Source organism: Brassica oleracea, chromosome C1 (assembly GCF_000695525.1).
Source record: "Brassica oleracea var. oleracea cultivar TO1000 chromosome C1, BOL, whole genome shotgun sequence".
Taxonomy (NCBI): domain Eukaryota; kingdom Viridiplantae; phylum Streptophyta; class Magnoliopsida; order Brassicales; family Brassicaceae; genus Brassica; species Brassica oleracea.
The window spans coordinates 11,779,831-11,797,588 of NC_027748.1; the positions used below are offsets into that span (position 1 = coordinate 11,779,831).

Genomic DNA, 17,758 nt, shown 5'->3' on the forward strand with positions numbered 1-17,758 from the left:
AATCATTACATTTTCTTCTTCCTTCTTATAATAAACTCTCTCCCTTATACTAGTGTTATTTGCTTCCTACGGGTATTAAATTCTACTCTTATTTAAATTTCACGATACTATAAATTATAAGTTATTTCATAACAGTATTCTCTTTTGTTCCTTTCAGATCTGTGGAAGGGTAAAAACCGATTTACAGCTCTTCAGATTATGGAGAAGTCAATTAATAAACATGAAAGCGTAATGGAATGACGCCAAGTGCAACCTCCTCTTCTAATTAAGTGGCAGCTAGCCCTCTGAAACTAACTCGTATTATATTTAACAATGATGCTTCTTAGAATATTAATGCACATGTTTGTGAAATGCGAAGGGGATGCGTCGACTAGGGGTGGGCAAAAAAACCGAACCGAACTGATTTAAACCGAACCAACCGAACCGAAATCGATTTAAACCGAACCAAAATATATTTCAAACCATTCGGTTGAAGATTTCTCCAACCCGAATGGTTTGGTTCGGTTTGGTTTTAACCGAACCGGGAAATCGATGTGTTTTTGTAATTATTTAAATTAAAAATATTAGTAATACCAATATACTAAAATTCTAATACCAAACCACTTATTTTTCATTCATTAACATATATTCTTCTAACTTAATATGTAATCATCAAAATATTTGATTTAAAAAAATAGAAAACTCTACATTTTTATATTCTTATATGTGCAAACGTGGATGTTAAATCTAAACCTAAAACCTAAAACAAATTTTATTAAAAACAAAAGTCCTTCTCCACAGCGTCACATAGAAGATGATTCATTGCAGATTTTTTAGTAATGATATAAGAAACATTAATAATAATGTTGTTTGTTTTTTAGTTAACTTTCATTTGTTTTAATTTTTATATACTTTTTGTGATTTTTTTAAGGGTTTTTGTTTCAGTTTTATATTTAATTTAGTTCTCATGGTTTATGATTACATAAGTTATGTTTTAACACATAATTTTTTTTACAAAAAATTAAGCTAAGAAGAACCTAATTAAACTGATCCAAAAAACAAACCGAACCAAACCGAACCGAATATAAACCGAACCGAACACAAAACGAATCGAACCAAACCAAACTAACTATGGTTTATTTCAGTTGGAAAAATACTAGAACCGAACCGACCAAACTGAACCGAACCGAGAAAATAACTGAAGTGCCCACCCCTAGCGTTGAGTGGTGTGATGAGTCAAATACAAATGCAATAGATAGGTATGCTCGTAACCTTGCATGTTAGCATGCGGTTTTTCTAGGTTAACATACTTATTAATATTAATATTTATCAGATGTAAAGCAAAAATTCGTGTTGGCCGAGTGGTTAAAGTGTGTTCTAGGCATGGGCATTCGGGTGTTTTAGGCATGGACATTCGGGTCTTCGGTTCGGGTTCGGGTCGTATCCTTCCGGGTCCAGGTCTTTCGGGTTGTAGAGTAGAGGACCCGATAGGGTAATTTGAAATTTTCGGTTTCGGGTCGATTCGGTTTTTGCCAGGTCCGGATCGGGTCGGTCCTTGATCGTAAAAACCGATAATATCCGACATTTCATTTTTTTTTAAATCGGTTCGGTTAACGGGTTTTAGGGTCTGTTTAGGGGTTTACGGGCCGGGTATTCTCTGATTTTGGGTACGAAATAGTGTATTCGGGTCTAAAATACCATGTTCACCTGAGATATCAACTTGTACTAAGAACCTGCAATGCTTACAATTTACAAACCTGCAATGCTTACAATTTTACAAACCTGCAATGCTTACAAACCTGCAATATACCCTGTCAAATTTTAAACTTAATAGCAACAATAACATTACTAGCAGTCTAGCACACAAGCAGTTTCATAACATAAAACTAACACACAAGTTTAAGTCTTTAACATAAGTCACAAATAGACATAACAACAACAAACTGATCAAGTGCAACTGCAAAAACATAAAAACTAGGTAACGAGAAGGAAAACACAACAACAACAAGCTGATATTCAATCTCCAACAGCCGCAATCAGCAGCTTTCAAGCTTGAAAGGTAGGTTCAAATTCTAAAAAACAAAAACAGTGAAGGTCATTATAATGGACATAAAGATTAAAGAGATTAGAAACCAGAAATTATACATCTCATAAGAACATCTTCTTCTTCTATCAGCTTAAGCATTTGTTCTTTTTTTGGGATTCCTTTTTCCTTGAGTCTAATCTCACATTTGAGCCACTGCTCCATGCACATCAACACTTCTATCATATAGTGTGTCAAGCAACTTCTGCGTGGGTCTAAAATCCGGCCACTGGTGTTGAAGGCCGACTCTAAAGCAACATAACTCACTTGCATTGCAAGTACATCCTTACCTAACAATGATAGAACCGAATACTTTGCACTATTAACCCTCCAGAAAGAGAGTACATCATACTCTGAACCGCCTATAAGGTTTGGAATCTCTACATTCTATTTAAGATAAGTATCTAACTCACTAGTTTTTACCTGAAATCATGTTTCTTGAATAAGCTCTTTGTAGATGCCGTTCATGCTTTCATAGGCAAGCCCATTACCAAGTACTGTCCTCTGAGATACTTCATCTGATATACTTCATCTCCTAACTGATCTTGTGACTGAGAGTGAGACTGAGACTGAGACTGAGATTGAGAAGATGGTCCTTGTCCTTGACTATTTAATGTTGAACCCGAACCACCAGTGCCACTGCCATTGTTGTACTGATCAAACAAACTCCTCAAAATGTCCTCGATTTCATCTTCCAAATGAGTAACCTTAACTGAGTCTTCTCAATACAACTTCTCAAACAGTTTTATGGTAACCTTCATCTTCTTGGTTGGGTCAAGAACACCAGCGACAATGACAAGTTTATTCATCTTCTCAGGATTTATCCCAAATGGATTCCAATACTTGCCTAGCTTCCCTAACATGTTTGCTGCCTTAGACCTTAAATTTTCATCAGGGTTAGGAGCTTTGCTTAAAGCAATGATGTTTCTCGTGACTGTGACGATCGCATGACACAATTTATGCGCAACAATATAGTTTGTTGCAGACAGAACCAAAGTAGCTTTGTAGAAAATAATTAAGAACTGGACTAACCTATCAACTGCTTCCCAATCATCTTTAATTGGTGGTCCAACTCGTTTTTTTCCATCCACAATTTCATTGAAGTAGTCGTTGTAGGGCTTGTACTCAGCTTTCATCTTCTTAAAAGCCACCCTGAACTTCATTGCTTGCTCTAACATCAAATAGGTGTTCCACCTAGTTCTCACATCTAAAGGTAAGCTTCCTCTCTGAATTCTTCCTGATTCTACTTGTCGCTCAAAAGAAATCTGCCTCGGAGTTAAAGACCTCACAAAATAAATGGCATTACGAATGGCGGGACACTGCTCACTATCTCCAGCAAACCTTCTTTAACAATCAGATTGAGAATGTGAGTAGCACACCTAAAATGCAGATACTTTCCATCTAGAACCAGTGCTTTATCTCCATTTTTCTCAATAAAAGATTCATTAAACTTCCTCAATGCTGAACCATTAGTTGTCGCATTATCTACAGTTATGCCATACAATCTTTTGATACCCTATTCCTCTAAGCAATCAAGAAGTGCCTTAGATATTGTTGATCCTTTGTGATCATACACATTCTTGAATCCAATGATGAGCTTCCTCAATTGCCACGAGCTGTCTGTAAAATGAGCTGTAATCACCATATAACTGTAACCGGTATGAGGAGCAAGCCAGATATTAGTCGTCAGTGAAAGTCGTTGCTTGTTCTCGTTAAGAATCTTCTTCATTTCCTCTTTCTTTTTCACAAAGGTCTCAACAATATCCCGGGTTGCTATTCTTCTAAAATGAGGCACGTAAAGCTTAGTTCTGTCGCAGAAATTCCTCCAAGCTACGCCTCAACCCAAGATAAAGCCAACTCTCCCACAACCATCATCTTATTTGTCGCTTGTCTAAAGACAAATTCAGATACTTTGCACACTATCATGTTACGATCTTCTCCGACATCTAAAGCACCTTGATTATTTTATTTGTTCACAGTTTGCCATGCTTGGTAAGACTTACACGAAAGAGTGACATGTTTCTTCAAGCTTGTTGTTCCTGATTTTGTTGCACATGCCATCTCTTTCCCACAATAGTTGCAGATGGTTCTATCATTGTCTTCTTTCTTTCTAGTGAAGTGCTCCCATACCTTTGACGTCCTCTTATTTTCTGACCTTGAACCACTTGCGCCTTCTGGTTTCTTATGTTTTGATTTCTTACGAGAGATTGGAGTCTCAACTTCATCTGCTGATTTATCTAACTCTGACTCTGAACCGTCATCACAAGACGCCATCTGCATTATAGACAAGACAACATTAAACCCTAAACAAGAAAGAAGCTTCAAAGAAAGAACAGAGGAACAAAAAATGCCAAGAATGGAGAATCAAACTCGGATTAAAACAAAACCATAAGCAAGAATCAAGAATCAAAATCTGATTAAACCAAAAACATAAACACGATTCAAATCAAAAGTTCGAGACTTAGCCTAGTTTGATTTGTAGACAACGCTGTCGCTGATGAAGAAGTGGCTAGGGTTAGGGGATTTCGATGAAGAACTTGATTCTGATGAGATTCCAGTTTGATATTGTTTGATTTTCGGATTTAGAGTTTATAAATCGACAAACTCTTCGATTCAATTGCTTATGGGGAGTGAAACTAATTTTGGAAAGTAAAAGGTTTAATACATCGGGGAAGGGAATAGGTTGAAGTAGCCAGTATGGTTGGTTTCGGGTTTAATAAAACTCTAGTCGGATATAGGATAATTTTCGGGTCGAATAGTAGATCTGTGGGTCTTGAGTAGTAAGACCCAATAGAGTAATTTGGTTATACACGTACCCTACCCAAACCGGGTTTTTCGGGTCGGTTCCGGTTCGGGTAGTCGGGTACGGGTAAAATATCCACCACGCCTAGAGTGTTCGAATCTCTCAAGGCGACGTAAAAGTCTTTGTGAAACCTTTTTAGAAGGCTTTAAAAGCCCAATTAATCTTGACTTAAGCCCAAAAATCAAACAATGGGCCGCCTCGTACACACACGTCTTTTTAGCTTTGACTAGATGTAAAACCGGCGAGTCTGACTGGAATCCCAACAGCAATTAGGGTTAACTTTAATGATTAGACCAACTCTCAGATACTGCGAAGAAGCTGGAATAAAGCATTCGTCAACATTGAACAGCTCCGCTCTTACTCCACAGCACAAAACCGCGTCATAAAACTCACTATAAATACTTCATCTACCAGCGTTCTTCTTCTTCAGACATCTCTCAGTTTCTCTCGTTGGTCTTAATATTACAAGAAAACAAAAAAAAATCAAATCGTTACAGCAATGGGCGTCAAAAGTTTCGTGGAAGGTGGGATTGCCTCTGTAGTCGCCGGCTGCTCCACTCACCCTCTCGATCTCATCAAGGTTCGCCTTCAGCTCCACGGCGAAGCTTCCGCCGTCACTCTCCTCCGCCCAGCTCTCGCTTTCCACAATTCTCCCCCAGCTTTTCTGGAGACGACTCATTCGGTCCCTAAAGTAGGACCCATCTCCCTCGGAATCAACCTTGTCAAAACCGAAGGCGCCGCCGCGCTGTTCTCCGGCGTCTCCGCCACACTCCTCCGGCAGACTCTCTACTCCACCACCAGGATGGGTCTCTACGAGGTGTTGAAAAACAAATGGACTGATCCCGAGTCCGGTAAGCTGAGCCTCACTCGTAAAATCGCCGCGGGGTTAGTCGGTGGCGGGATCGGAGCCGCCGTCGGGAACCCAGCCGACGTGGCGATGGTGCGTATGCAAGCCGACGGGAGGCTTCCCGTCTCGGAGCGTCGTAACTACGCAGGCGTAGGAGACGCGATCAAGAGGATGGCGAAGCAAGAAGGCGTGGTGAGCCTGTGGCGCGGCTCGGCTCTGACGATCAACAGGGCGATGATAGTGACGGCGGCGCAGCTCGCGTCGTACGACCAGTTCAAGGAAGGGATGGTGGAGAGCGGGGCGATGAAAGATGGGCTCGGGACTCACGTGGTGGCGAGTTTCGCGGCGGGGATCGTGGCGGCTGTTGCGTCGAATCCGGTGGACGTGATAAAGACGAGGGTGATGAATATGAAGGTGGATGCGCGTGGTGGGGAGGCTCAGTACAAAGGCGCGTGGGATTGTGCGGTGAAGACGGTTAGAGCGGAAGGACCGATGGCTCTTTATAAAGGGTTTGTTCCTACGGTTTGCAGGCAAGGACCTTTCACTGTTGTGCTCTTTGTTACGTTGGAGCAAGTCAAGAAGCTGCTTCGTGATTTTTGATTATTATTTGAGGGTTATGATGATGACGACTAAAGAAGAAGAATACTAGTAGTATTGATTTGATAGGGATTTTTTTTGTATTGGTTTATTCATTTTCGATATATTCAAGCATTATTGTTAGAATACAAATCAAATTTTTTGTTTCTTTTACTGTTGTGAGTGAATGTCTCTACCAAAATAACAGATCAAACGCAGAGTTAAGAAAACAAAATAGAAGGTGTAGTTGAAGGAAAGACTAAAAAGAATGAATATGTTATTTTTTTGTTGGGGTGAAGAATAAGCATATAAATGGACCTGGAGTTAAGTATGGTGGCTGTACATTAGTGGGAGTTGGGGTTAAGCAGCTCTAATAAAGAGATTATCTGGAGAAGGTCCTTGGTGTTGTGCTGGGTTGGTTTCCTCCAGATCCTCCTCTGCCTCTGTCTCCTCCGTTCTCAGATCTTCCTCTGTCAAGAACATGCTGGCTGTGGAGTTTGTTGCTGTCTGAATGTTGGTTTTGGTTATGGCTATGGTTCGACCCTGTTCCTCTTTTAGTTTCCTGCACCGAGGATGGATTGGGTTGCCCTGTGCTTTTTCCTTTGTCCATGTTTGAGAGCTCGCTTGCGATCTGACTCCGTCTCTCCTTGAGGAAGTTGAGTCGCATTGTCAATTTGGAAAGTGCAGAAGTTGTTGTGTTTCCCTGTTTGTTTGTACTCATTTAGCTCTCCTTGTTTTGAACAATATTTGGTTGCATTTTGATGGGTACGTTTTGTTTTGTTTCTTACCTCTCCCTTTGAGCCAGACCTCTTTGACATGCCCGCAGACTTTGAGCTGCCACGTGAAGTTTCTTGTTGCAAGCTTTTGCTCCGTTGATCTTGTTGCCTCTCTGTCTCATTTTCTCTTGCAGACCCTTGCTCCTCCTGCAAAATGTTACGGATCTGTAGTGCATTATTGCAGAGGAAGAAGAAACAAACCTGCTAAGAGACGTATATAACAGATGTTACAAATGTGTTACCTTGAGCGATGATGACCTTTCGGATACATGAGTAGAAGCTGCTTCAGTATCCTTTTGTTTCTCCTTCCTGTGAGACAAAGTTGAAAGTAGATTAGTGCTAAGCGTTAAATATGATTCAGAAAAGCATAGGTTATGAGGTAAAATGTGAATCTGTTGATGAGTCCCTACAGTTTTGCACTGCTCTCTGGAATGCTCCGAGGTTCTTTGCTGGCACCATGCGTTGAACCAGAGGCTTTTGCGTCCTGATGACTAAGTCTATTTTCAAGATCATCAACCTTATGTTCCAAGTTGGCGATATCAGTCTCCGTCTGAGCAACGTCTTGCAGATCTTTTTTCAACTGTAAAAAAGACATGTCTTTCAAGTTGGACATGTATTTTAACCCCCAAAAAAAAATTGCTGGACAAGACGCAGAAGACCAACCTTTTCATCAGCTATTTCTGGAATAGGTTGATTCCCTTTTGACATCTTCAGTCCTGCTTCCAGGGCTGATTTCTTATCTCTCTCTAGCTGCAACTGTTCCTGTAGTCTTTCCACCTAGAGGAAGAAGGTAAAGCACATTCATATATCTAAAAGAACTTGCAAACACTCAATAAAAACAAACATCACGTAGCTAGGCTATGGTTTTGTTTTAAGCCTTACATCTTTCTCTAGTGCTTCGCGCCTCACGTACAAAGCCTTCTTCCGTCGCTCCAAACTAGCTTGTAGAACTGCATTATTTTTAACCTGTTCAAGAAAAAAAAATGAAGGTTGTTAATGGGTATACTCGTTAAAAGCCACTAGTTATATAGCGAACTAGTTAGCAAAAGCAAAAACACACTCATCAGGACTTATTTCTGACCTCCTCTGAAATACTGTTTTGTAGCTCCGATTTGGCTGACTCGAGTCTTTCAATGTCAGCACTGCAGAATATAAACATTGTCGGATTAAGTAGTTATTTAGGCGTAGTAGAACACGTTGATTTACAGGATCTACTTTAGTCTAAACAAGTATAAGGTTATGACAAGTTCTGCTTTTGAATTTTGATCTAAATACTGAAGGCAATACAACAAAAAGAAGTCACGAGGAAGAAACATAAAGATTTAAATCACTTGTCGAGATGATGTTACATACTCGTCCTCGTCCACCTCCACCTCCGCTGAGAAATCAATAGATTCCATCGAAAGGTTTTTCTTCCCCTGGGCACATAAAAGACCAAACTGTTACTTAACGTTTGGATCCCTTAAGAGCTAGGAAAAACACATCAAGAACTAATCCCTCGGGATGGAAACGAAACAAGAAACTCACAGGGGTACGGCCCCAGCGCTTATTACTACTTCCTCCAGGTGGACTGGATAGTGTAGACGGTTTCTTAATGTCAGATGCCACATCTGGTATTGATGAGATTTTATCCTCAGTTGTTGAGACCTCTGCAACAGTCTTTACCTCTGCATTATCAGCACCTTTGACCAGGAGATTTTCATCCCTTTTTGCATCATCATGCCGTGGTAGTGAAGATCGTTTAGAGCTCGATAAAAACTTCTTAGTAACTTGGGGCTCCGTAGTTCCTTTTGGGGTTTTTGATTCAGAGCTTAGATTATCATTTACCTGCAAAATGAACAATGCAAATGACAAGTAAGATGGCATGAAGACCAAGGAACTTGAATCATGTGTAAACTTCAAAGAGAATTCTAGAATCCACATATGTAATTCTTAATAATAAGCAAATAATCATCTATAGTAATCAACAATAATTTTCTATTAGGAAATGGTTTAGTTATTGAACCTTAGTATAGGACCGTGCCTTACGGTCATCATGATCAATATCATTCCCATGGTTGTCGTCCGAGGCGGCATTCTCACTGTATGATCCTTTTGATTCATTTTCAAGGTCCTCTTCCTCATCTGTGTAGTCCTCAGATCCCTGTGTGCCATCATATTCATCGTCATACTCTTCATCATCTGTCCCCACCTCCGTTCCACTACCACTCTCTCCTGAGTCGGAATACAAGCCGGGCGATAAGGAACCTTCCTGCAGCCATAGACTATTTAATTAACTAGAAGAAAAAGCACGCAATGAAGGCTTCACTATACTACTGCAGTAATAAGAGAGGATCACTATGCAGAGAAGTACAATCTTACTCCAAATATGCAGGCATATTCTTCTAACAGTGTTATCACTATAGCCTGAGCATGATTCGCTGCGGCTGCTGCTTGCAGAAGTTGCATAGAACCATCACCGCCGACATCAAAATCATTTTCAATTTCACAGTCGCCAGCCAGAAGAGGTCGAAGAAGTAAAGGTGCCATACACGCTGCAACAGCATTCGTGTTCATCCGGTTCACATTTTTGTTAGAGGCCACTACTTGCATCATCATCAGGATTCTTGCAAGAAGAAAAACAAACACAATTAATAACAAAAAGTGAACTAACTCCCTAAAACGTGCTCGACAAATTGGAGATGCGGATGGCTCTATAAGATTCATGGAGTTCAAATGACTGGTGGTTTTGCGCATAAAAACGGTTCATCTCTAAAATTGCGTAAGCTAAACGTGAAAACAGATAAGAGACTACCTTTGCAAAAGGCGTCGATTTGGTTCAGGAAATGATTCACAAATTGCTTCCCGCATAGCATTGACTCTATTGCCACGGTCAGAACCTGATAATGTTGCAAGGAGAAGATGTCAGTAAAGTATAACATCCCGGGAGAAGCATGGAAAAAGCAGAAATAGATTTGTGTAAAGCTCCACAATTCATAATATAATGTCACATTAAACCCCCAGGAAAATAATTGCTTGGGTGTTTAGCTTCGATGGAATACACAGAAGGGACCTCAGACACAGAAAAGAAATGAAAAAAAGAAGAAGAGAATGTTAAACTTACGGCAAGCTTCCAGAAGGGCGTTGCAACAAGATGCAGGCACCGGAGAAGAAGGCAACTCTCTGAGAACATACTGCACATTCATGGATACAATTAGAGAGGGTTTAGAGCGAAAGACTAACTCATCATGGTAGTGAAAAGTGTCAGGTACCTTAAGACAATCAGCAATAACATGAGCATCCTCCGTGGGAGTGAACTCATTTCTCCCTGAACCAAGTGACTGTGTATTAATATTTTAATTCGCAATGCAGAAAAACAAGAAAATATAAACAGATGGCCTAATCGTGTATATGCAGAGATTCAAAACCTTGCTCATATTCACGAATCCGATGTTCAACATCATCAACATCAGCAGCTTGTCTCAAGATTCCTTCTGTATTGACTCCTGCAAGTTAAAGTTGTTTTTTTATGGTCAATATGGCTAAAACAAGCAGAAAATCAAGCTGAAAGCCTGAAGCTATACCATGATCTTCAACAAATCTAAGGGCCTTTTCCAAGAAAGATGGGGATCCATCAACATCTTCTAGAGCAAGCAAAACTGGTTTTCCAATGACAGTTGATCTTGTTGGTGTCTCGTCTTCTGTAAAAATGTGGGAAAATGCATCATTGTCCAAATGAATTGTAAGAGAACCTAATCTTTGGATGTCACCGATTGTTCTAAACTGTGTCCACATTATTGTGAGCCTTTCAACACTAACTTGTCAGCCTTGAGCTCCAGACGAAAGAAATTTATGTTTTTACATGGTAATATATTCCCAAGTCGCTAGGTTTTCTAGACAGGACAAACCTTTGACTTTCTCACAACTCTCAAAACAGATCTTGTTGTAATACATGAACTTTTAAAGACTAAATCATTAGAAAAGTGACAAACATACTCTGTTCTTCAACACTGACAGGGGCATCTGCATGATCATTTGTGAAGATACCATTTTGACCCATAACATGAGAAGCATTAGGTGCTTGTGTCAAAGCGTTTTCTAGAGCAGCTTTCCACTCGTTTAGATCCTCCATAGTGTCGGCCTAACAAAAAAAAGTATCAAATCAGATTGCAAAGTTGATCCATCCATCACTGAATCTAGGTCCTTGCTGATTTTATAATTACGCCAAAAATAATCATCGAGTTCATATTTAAATTTACGTTTCAACCTATAGTTTACTATGCAATAAAGATGATAAAGATTAGAGCACGTTAGAACAGAAAATTCAGCGGAGTGTAACGGTTATGAAATGAACAAGAAAAAAGTTCAGACAGTAATAAAATATCAGAACGTAAGATAAGATGTACAAATGAGATGGATGCAACTGATAATAATAACAAGATTAGGGTGATAAGAAAACAGAAAAGGAAAGCAAAAGAGAATTATTGAAGAAACCTTGAGTGTAAAGGCGCGTCCATCACGGCCATCAGGGAAGAGAACAGTCAACAGCTTTTTATCAGCCTTAACAACCACACTAGAAAAAGTAGTCCGAAGTTATATGATGTTAGCAAAACCGAACCAGATGTATTAACATAATACATCAGTTAAAGACTATATAGTAAGAAAAAAAAAAAAAAGAATGATTTCAAACAATAAGCCAACCTGCCTGAATTGTTGAGATCAATTCCCCCAAGTGTTAAATTAACCTCGCTGCCTCTCTGTTGGACTGCGTTCTGTAAAATAAAACAGAAAAAATGTGAGATAAACCACCCTCTGTAATAACAGTCTCATCCCTTGATCAGAATATGAAAGCTTACCGGGTCGCTCCGAAAGAAAACGAGTGAAGTACGCGTCAAAATAAACCATCTTTTCTTCCAAGATGTCCACCCAAGCCCTGTGTTAAAGAAACCCACTTAAAAGCTTATTAACCATTTTAAGCGAAAGCTGGAAATGCGGCATCTTCTCAGGGCCATGGAAACAGATATCAACATATAGTGTTTGAACACACAAAAATAAGAAAGGCAACTTGAACTAAGAATCTCATCCTGAGAGGTAAACATACCTTTTGAGGATATAGATAAGGGTCCACTTTTGAATACCTACAAAAGTAGAAAGCATACAGTATCTGAGATTGATTCAGGGGATATCTAACATAAACTCAACAACATAGTATCTTTACGCATTGAATCTTTTCGTTTGCGTAAATAGATGTGTTTTATATCTTAAGCCTCTTATTAACAAATTGTCATTAGAAAGTAATTTACCGTGTTGCCGCCACGGGAACGCGAGTCTGAGTTTCCAGACTGTGGAATGCTACAGGTGTCACCCTATCATCGGAAGCAAAATAAAAATGTTGATTACTATTATTCTGACGAAAAAAACTTAAAAACCAGAGAGGGAGAGAGAGAGAGACGCACATGAGCCTCCAGGTCTTGTTGGTCATTAGGATTGTTATTATGCTGCTGTTGATTCTGTTGTTGTTGTTGTGGAGAAGGCTGCAAAGAAGAAGATTCTGCGTTTTTGGTAGGAGCCATGACTTTGATGCTTCTTCATTCATGCCATTGAAATGCGTCACTGAATCCTAATGTCCGATCAAATTCAATTCAGCCGATCTCGGATCATAAGAAGCGTGAATTCGAGAGTACACAGAAACCTTGATTTTGATCTGGAGTATGATTAATTGTTAAAATTGCAATTGATTTTTAGGGAGAGAGAGAGAGAGAGAGAGATGATGTGTTTGTTCAATTGAGAGAGAAGAGGTTAAGCGAAAATCATGGGCGTGACGAGAGGAAGGAAGGAAGCGTTTTGTTTTTATTCGGCACTTGTACACGTCATCACCCTTCTTGGAGGGAAACTTTCCCTCTTTTTGACCTCTTCTCTTTTCCATACCCTTTCTCAACAAGAAAAGAAAAATTGAAGAAATACACAAATGTCCACTCTTATAATTACTCTCTAATCTATAGTTTTGATACATAGATTAACGCTTCTTTATTATCCCCTTCTCTTGATATTTATTGTCTCTACTTCCCTAAATAATACTAGTAGATAAAAGATAATTATTTGATTTATGACAACCTTAGTACACCCTTGCATTGGTTGACCCTATGACCCCCGCACTCTACTACTAAATCGTGCCGAGCACGATCATCCATCACCACTTTTTTTTTTTTGTGTGCGTCTGTTAATGTGCAGCTTCGTTTTGATTAATTTATTTTTCTCTCGTTTGAATAATTTAAACTAGTTATCTTTTTGGATATCGCTGTTGCGTGCATGGGGGACTCGATTCATTCGTCTCGTTTTCCCATTAATTTTATTTCTTTGATGGGTGTTTCAGTATAATTCAATTATGTAATGCACATATAACTTATGCAATCCAGGATTTGAATTACAAATTCGAGTTTTCTTTGTTGGTTGTGGGATGTCATGGAAAAGCTCATTTGGACGGGGATTAGCCTATTTCACATATCCTTGATTTTTCAGAAAACACTTAAGCTCCGCCGCATGTCCCTTTTGCAACTTGAAATGGTAGAAATAGTGGTTAGTCTCCAGTCCACTAAGACTCTTATTCGAATATCATGATCTCATCTGAGATTTTGGAGTTTATAAATATTTCCTGAGAACTTTGATAATATTTTTTTCCATAGTTTAGGGGCTTATATCTATGTATGTAATCTCTAAAAATGTTGGAGATCAAAACTAATGTTCCACAAGGATGTGTCCAAATTCGGCTCTAGCGAACATTCCTACCACTTATGTCATGTGAGATATATGCGACATGGGTAATCGCGCCGCAACTGAATCAAAAGGATGTAACTGGTAATGATCTAAATAAAGACAGAATTCAGTTTATTCTGAGTTCAAATGCACATATACAGCACTGCGACAATTCAAGTGCACAAAAGGATAGCCTTATCCATATATAATATGTAATATATGATCTTGAAGACTCGTAAACTTATAATTTGTAAAACTAACAATAATAATCGAACAATATGGATGGGGATTGCCCTCTTGAGTAATGGGAAGCGGGCTAGTCCTCGTATGAAGGATAATAAGAATGTAATTTTAATATATGGTACATTTTCTTTTAACCCCATATAAAATACATGGACGAAAATTTATCAACATATAAGTATAATCGGCCTCCTATGTATATGGTATTATTTTTGAGGCGGAAACCTTAGGCAAGAATTCTTTTAGTTATGAGAATGTCTTTACATTATATAACATATGATAAACAAAATGTACGAGTCTTGTAAGTTCAAGATGCAACACAATATAATATGATAGAAGATAAAGAGACAATAAGATTAACAAACATTTTTTGCTATATCAAAAATTACTTTAAACAATTTATTACAAAACTTGCTTAATCAACTTTACACAACTTGCTATCATCTTAATAATTGCAACCTAAAGATTCATAAGCTACCTAACTTATGTTTTTATGTCGCCTGATATGTTATCCTCTGACTCATGACGACCTAAGAACACTCTCAAAAGATTATCACTCCTATATAAAATCAGCTTCGAGTCGTGTTGATTCCTCATCGACCCCTTGCTATTTTATAATGATCTCCACATTTCAAAAACCGTAGTCCAAGTATCATCCATGAATATGGTCAACTTCCATATAATAACTACTTCATTTTTCTTAGAATTGCACTTATTCATTGTCAAAGCATAAACTTGATCCCAAGTTTAATTATCTTCTTTCCTTTTCTCCTAGACATAAACTTACTCATATTCAATCTCAGCATCTTGCATCCACATGGTCTTCACCACTCTGCATGCTTTCCGTATGTGTAAGTGGTTTCGTAAAGGCATAAATTATATTCTTTTCCAGCTCAGCATCCTGCATCCACGTGGTACTCCCACTCCTCGTATATACCTTACGTGTTAACGATTGATTCAATCATGCATCAATAACTTCATCACAAATTTCATAAAGACAGACTTTGATATCTATAAACTCTGACTTGCTCAGTCTGAACTCTCGGTTTAATTATCTTTGGACAGTTTGGAAACAACGTCTTCTGACATTTGAATTGATGTGCTTGGCATATTTTACCCAACAAACTTGCACATCACCTCCAGAACGCAGAGCAAGAGGTTTGGTGTAATGCGTGTTTGTGGTATTGTGGGCTTTGGTCTTCATTTTGATATGCTAATGGGCCAGCTTTCACTCTATTGGGCCATTGAGTGTTGATGAGAGATTGAGGAAGTGTTCGAGCTGGGCCTCGTATCACTTAAGCCGATGCTGAGTCAGCATGGCCGTTATAACGACCTAACGTCTTCTTCTTCTTCAAGTCGATCACACTGAAAACGAGATAGATCAGAGAAGTTTCAGAGAGCTCGCGAGAGAGATAATCAGAAAAAATGAGATCTACCTGAGGCGATCGAGCGGAAACGGAGTCGGAGTGTCTCCGGAGACGTCGCCATAGCATGATCCGATTACTTGTAGTGTATTTCAGAGGTAACATCAAATCATCTTCTCCGGTGTGTTTAGATTGGGTTGTATCGTTGTTACCGGAACTTGAATCTGATTATAGTGAAGCTCTTGAGGGATACTGCTCCTCCCTCGGACAGTAGGAAACGAACACAAACCAAAAATGAATTAGATCACCTATCGAATCTGAAAATGAACCAAGATTAAACTAAAAAATTACCAACAAGTATTCGGAGGAAAATATACATTAATAGTTAAGATGAAGGAAACCGCCGAGTCCTTTTTGGGTCACACTGTTAAAAGTGCTGTCGTTACGGTTTCTGCGTACTTTAATGATTCTCAGAGACAGGCCATGAAGGACGCGGGTTCGATCTCTGGGCTTAATGTTTTGAGAATCATCAACGAGTCGACTACTGCAGCTATTGCATATGGATTAGACAAGAAAGGGACTAAGACTGGTGAGAGGAACGTTTTGATTTTCGATCTTGGCGGTGGAACGTTCGATGTTTCGTTGTTGACGATTGAAGAAGGTGTGTTCGAGGTAAAAGCTACGGCTGGTGATACTCACCTCGGTGGTGAGGACTTTGACAACAGACTTGTGAACCATTTCGTTGTGGAGTTCAAGAGGAAGCATAAGAAGGATGTTAGTGGGAACGCGAGGGCGTTGAGGAGGCTGAGAACGGCTTGCGAGAGAGCGAAGAGAACGCTCTCTTCCATGGCTCAGATGACTATAGAGATCGATTATTTGCACGAGGGTGTTGATTTCTACGCGACGATCTACCGCGTGAGGTTTGAGGAGATGAACATGGATCTCTTCAGGAAATGTATGGATCCTGTGGAGAAAGTTATGAGAGATGCTAAGCTTGACAAGAGCTGTGTCCATGAGGTGGTTCTTGTGGGAGGATCCACGAGGATTCCTAAGATTCAGCAACTTCTGCAAGACTTTTTTAACGGAAATGAGCTTTGTAAAAGCATTAACCCTGATGAAGCTGTAGCTTACGGAGCTGCCGTTCAGGCGGCGATTCTGACTGGTGAAGGAAGCGACAAGGTGTAAGTTCAAAGAAGAAGATTTAAAATTTTGTGAGAGCTGTGTTCTTGGCAAGTCACATAGACAAAGTTTTAAGAAAGCTAAGCATACTTCTAAGGCGATTCTGGACTATGTTCACTCTGATTTGTGGGGATCACCTAATACTCCGGAGAGCCTCGGTGGTTGCAAATATTTTGTGAGTTTCATTGATGACTACTCGAGAAAGGTTTGGGTTTACTTCCTAAAGACTAAAGACGAAGCTTTTGAGAGCTTCAAAGAGTGGAAGTTAGAGGTTGAGAACCAAACAGGAAAGAAGCTGAAATGTCTAAGAATAGACAATGGTTTAGAGTTTTGCAACCACAAGTTTGATAAGCTGTGCAAGGATACTGGGGTTAAGCGCCATCGTACGTGCACTTACATGCCGCAGCAGAATGGAGTCTCTGAGAGGTTGAAGAGAACTATCATGGACAAGGTTAGAAGCATGTTATCAGAAACTGGTTTGGGATCTGAGTTCTGGGCAGAAGCTACGTCAACCGCAGTTTATCTGATAAATAGAACCCCTGGTTCTAGCATTGATTTTGACATTCCTGAAGAAAGATGGACAGGAGGAAAGGTTGATTTATCACACCTCAGGCGTTTTGGTTGCTCAGTATATGTACACATAGTACAGGAGAAGACAAGTCCTAGAGCTGTAAAGGGTGTGTTTGTTGGTTACCCTTTTGGGGTTAAAGGCTATCGGGTTTGGATTCAAGATGAAGGAAAATGTACAACGAGCAGGAACGTCATCTTTCATGAACATGAAATTTACAAGGATACTTTACAAGCTATTAAATCTGACACTGAAAAGCTATCATCAGGAACTGAGGAAGATAGGAAGAAGAAAAAGAAAGTGTCGTTCAGTGATGAATTGATTATTGGTCCTACTCCTAAAAGGAATGATGAAGGTGCTTCGACTTCAGGTGGAGTTCTTTCAGATTAGTCAGAAGATTCAGATAGTGAAGGTTCACAGGGTTCAGGGTTCAGGGTTCAGTGAGTTCAGATGGGGAATCAAATTCAGATCTTGGTACTGGTATCATGGTCAGCTCAGGTGATTCTACTCTTGATGACTATGTATTGACCAGAGACAGAAGCAGAAGACGAAATATCAGGGCACCATCAAGGTTTGATGACGCTAATTTGGTGGCGTATGCGTTAAATGCT

At 39.5% G+C, this 17,758-nt stretch overlaps 3 protein-coding genes across 4 annotated transcripts; 2 read left to right on the forward strand and 1 right to left on the reverse strand.

Moving 5' to 3' along the window:
• Positions 1 to 5,252: 5,252 nt before the first annotated feature.
• LOC106313016 (mitochondrial uncoupling protein 4) lies at positions 5,253 to 6,586 on the forward strand. The gene has a single exon (XM_013750734.1). It carries the CDS (start codon positions 5,365 to 5,367, stop codon positions 6,310 to 6,312), a length of 948 nt encoding a protein of 315 aa, XP_013606188.1. The 5' UTR covers positions 5,253 to 5,364; the 3' UTR covers positions 6,313 to 6,586.
• Positions 6,587 to 6,645: 59 nt separating this feature from the next.
• On the reverse strand, positions 6,646 to 12,847 carry LOC106312999 (rho GTPase-activating protein REN1). 2 transcript variants are annotated; one of them, XM_013750724.1, is made up of 23 exons: positions 12,500 to 12,847; positions 12,347 to 12,409; positions 12,145 to 12,181; positions 11,900 to 11,976; positions 11,745 to 11,815; positions 11,538 to 11,616; positions 11,040 to 11,184; positions 10,628 to 10,744; positions 10,472 to 10,549; positions 10,316 to 10,371; positions 10,168 to 10,237; positions 9,859 to 9,943; positions 9,426 to 9,669; positions 9,070 to 9,315; positions 8,592 to 8,891; positions 8,418 to 8,482; positions 8,146 to 8,206; positions 7,947 to 8,030; positions 7,728 to 7,841; positions 7,475 to 7,644; positions 7,307 to 7,373; positions 7,077 to 7,211; positions 6,646 to 6,991 (listed from the first exon to the last, which is right to left on the reverse strand). In XM_013750724.1, exons 1-23 carry the CDS (start codon positions 12,614 to 12,616, stop codon positions 6,671 to 6,673), a joined length of 2,802 nt encoding a protein of 933 aa, XP_013606178.1. In that variant the 5' UTR covers positions 12,617 to 12,847; the 3' UTR covers positions 6,646 to 6,670. The 2 variants fall into 2 exon arrangements, with proteins under 2 accessions (XP_013606178.1, XP_013606171.1); XM_013750717.1 differs by having other exon boundaries at positions 7,077 to 7,229.
• A 1,231-nt stretch (positions 12,848 to 14,078) lies between these two features.
• On the forward strand, positions 14,079 to 16,585 carry LOC106331627 (heat shock 70 kDa protein 5-like). The gene is made up of 2 exons (XM_013770020.1): positions 14,079 to 14,141; positions 15,734 to 16,585. Exons 1-2 carry the CDS (start codon positions 14,079 to 14,081, stop codon positions 16,583 to 16,585), a joined length of 915 nt encoding a protein of 304 aa, XP_013625474.1.
• Positions 16,586 to 17,758: the final 1,173 nt, after the last annotated feature.

Excerpts from the sequence above, each read along its gene's own strand:
- LOC106313016 (XM_013750734.1), top strand. The coding sequence starts at position 5,365 with ATGGGCGTCAAAAGTTTCGTGGAAGGTGGGATTGCCTCTGTAGTCGCC.
- LOC106312999 (XM_013750717.1), bottom strand. The coding sequence starts at position 12,616 with ATGGCTCCTACCAAAAACGCAGAATCTTCTTCTTTGCAGCCTTCTCCA. Across the intron at positions 10,372-10,471 it reads GATTCGTGAATATGAGCAAG|GGAGAAATGAGTTCACTCCC; the intron begins GTTTTGAATCTC and ends CACTTGGTTCAG. Across the intron at positions 7,842-7,946 it reads GCGAAGCACTAGAGAAAGAT|GTGGAAAGACTACAGGAACA; the intron begins GTAAGGCTTAAA and ends TTCTTCCTCTAG.
- LOC106331627 (XM_013770020.1), top strand. The coding sequence starts at position 14,079 with ATGGGGATTGCCCTCTTGAGTAATGGGAAGCGGGCTAGTCCTCGTATG. Across the intron at positions 14,142-15,733 it reads GTATGAAGGATAATAAGAAT|ATTAAACTAAAAAATTACCA; the intron begins GTAATTTTAATA and ends AAATGAACCAAG.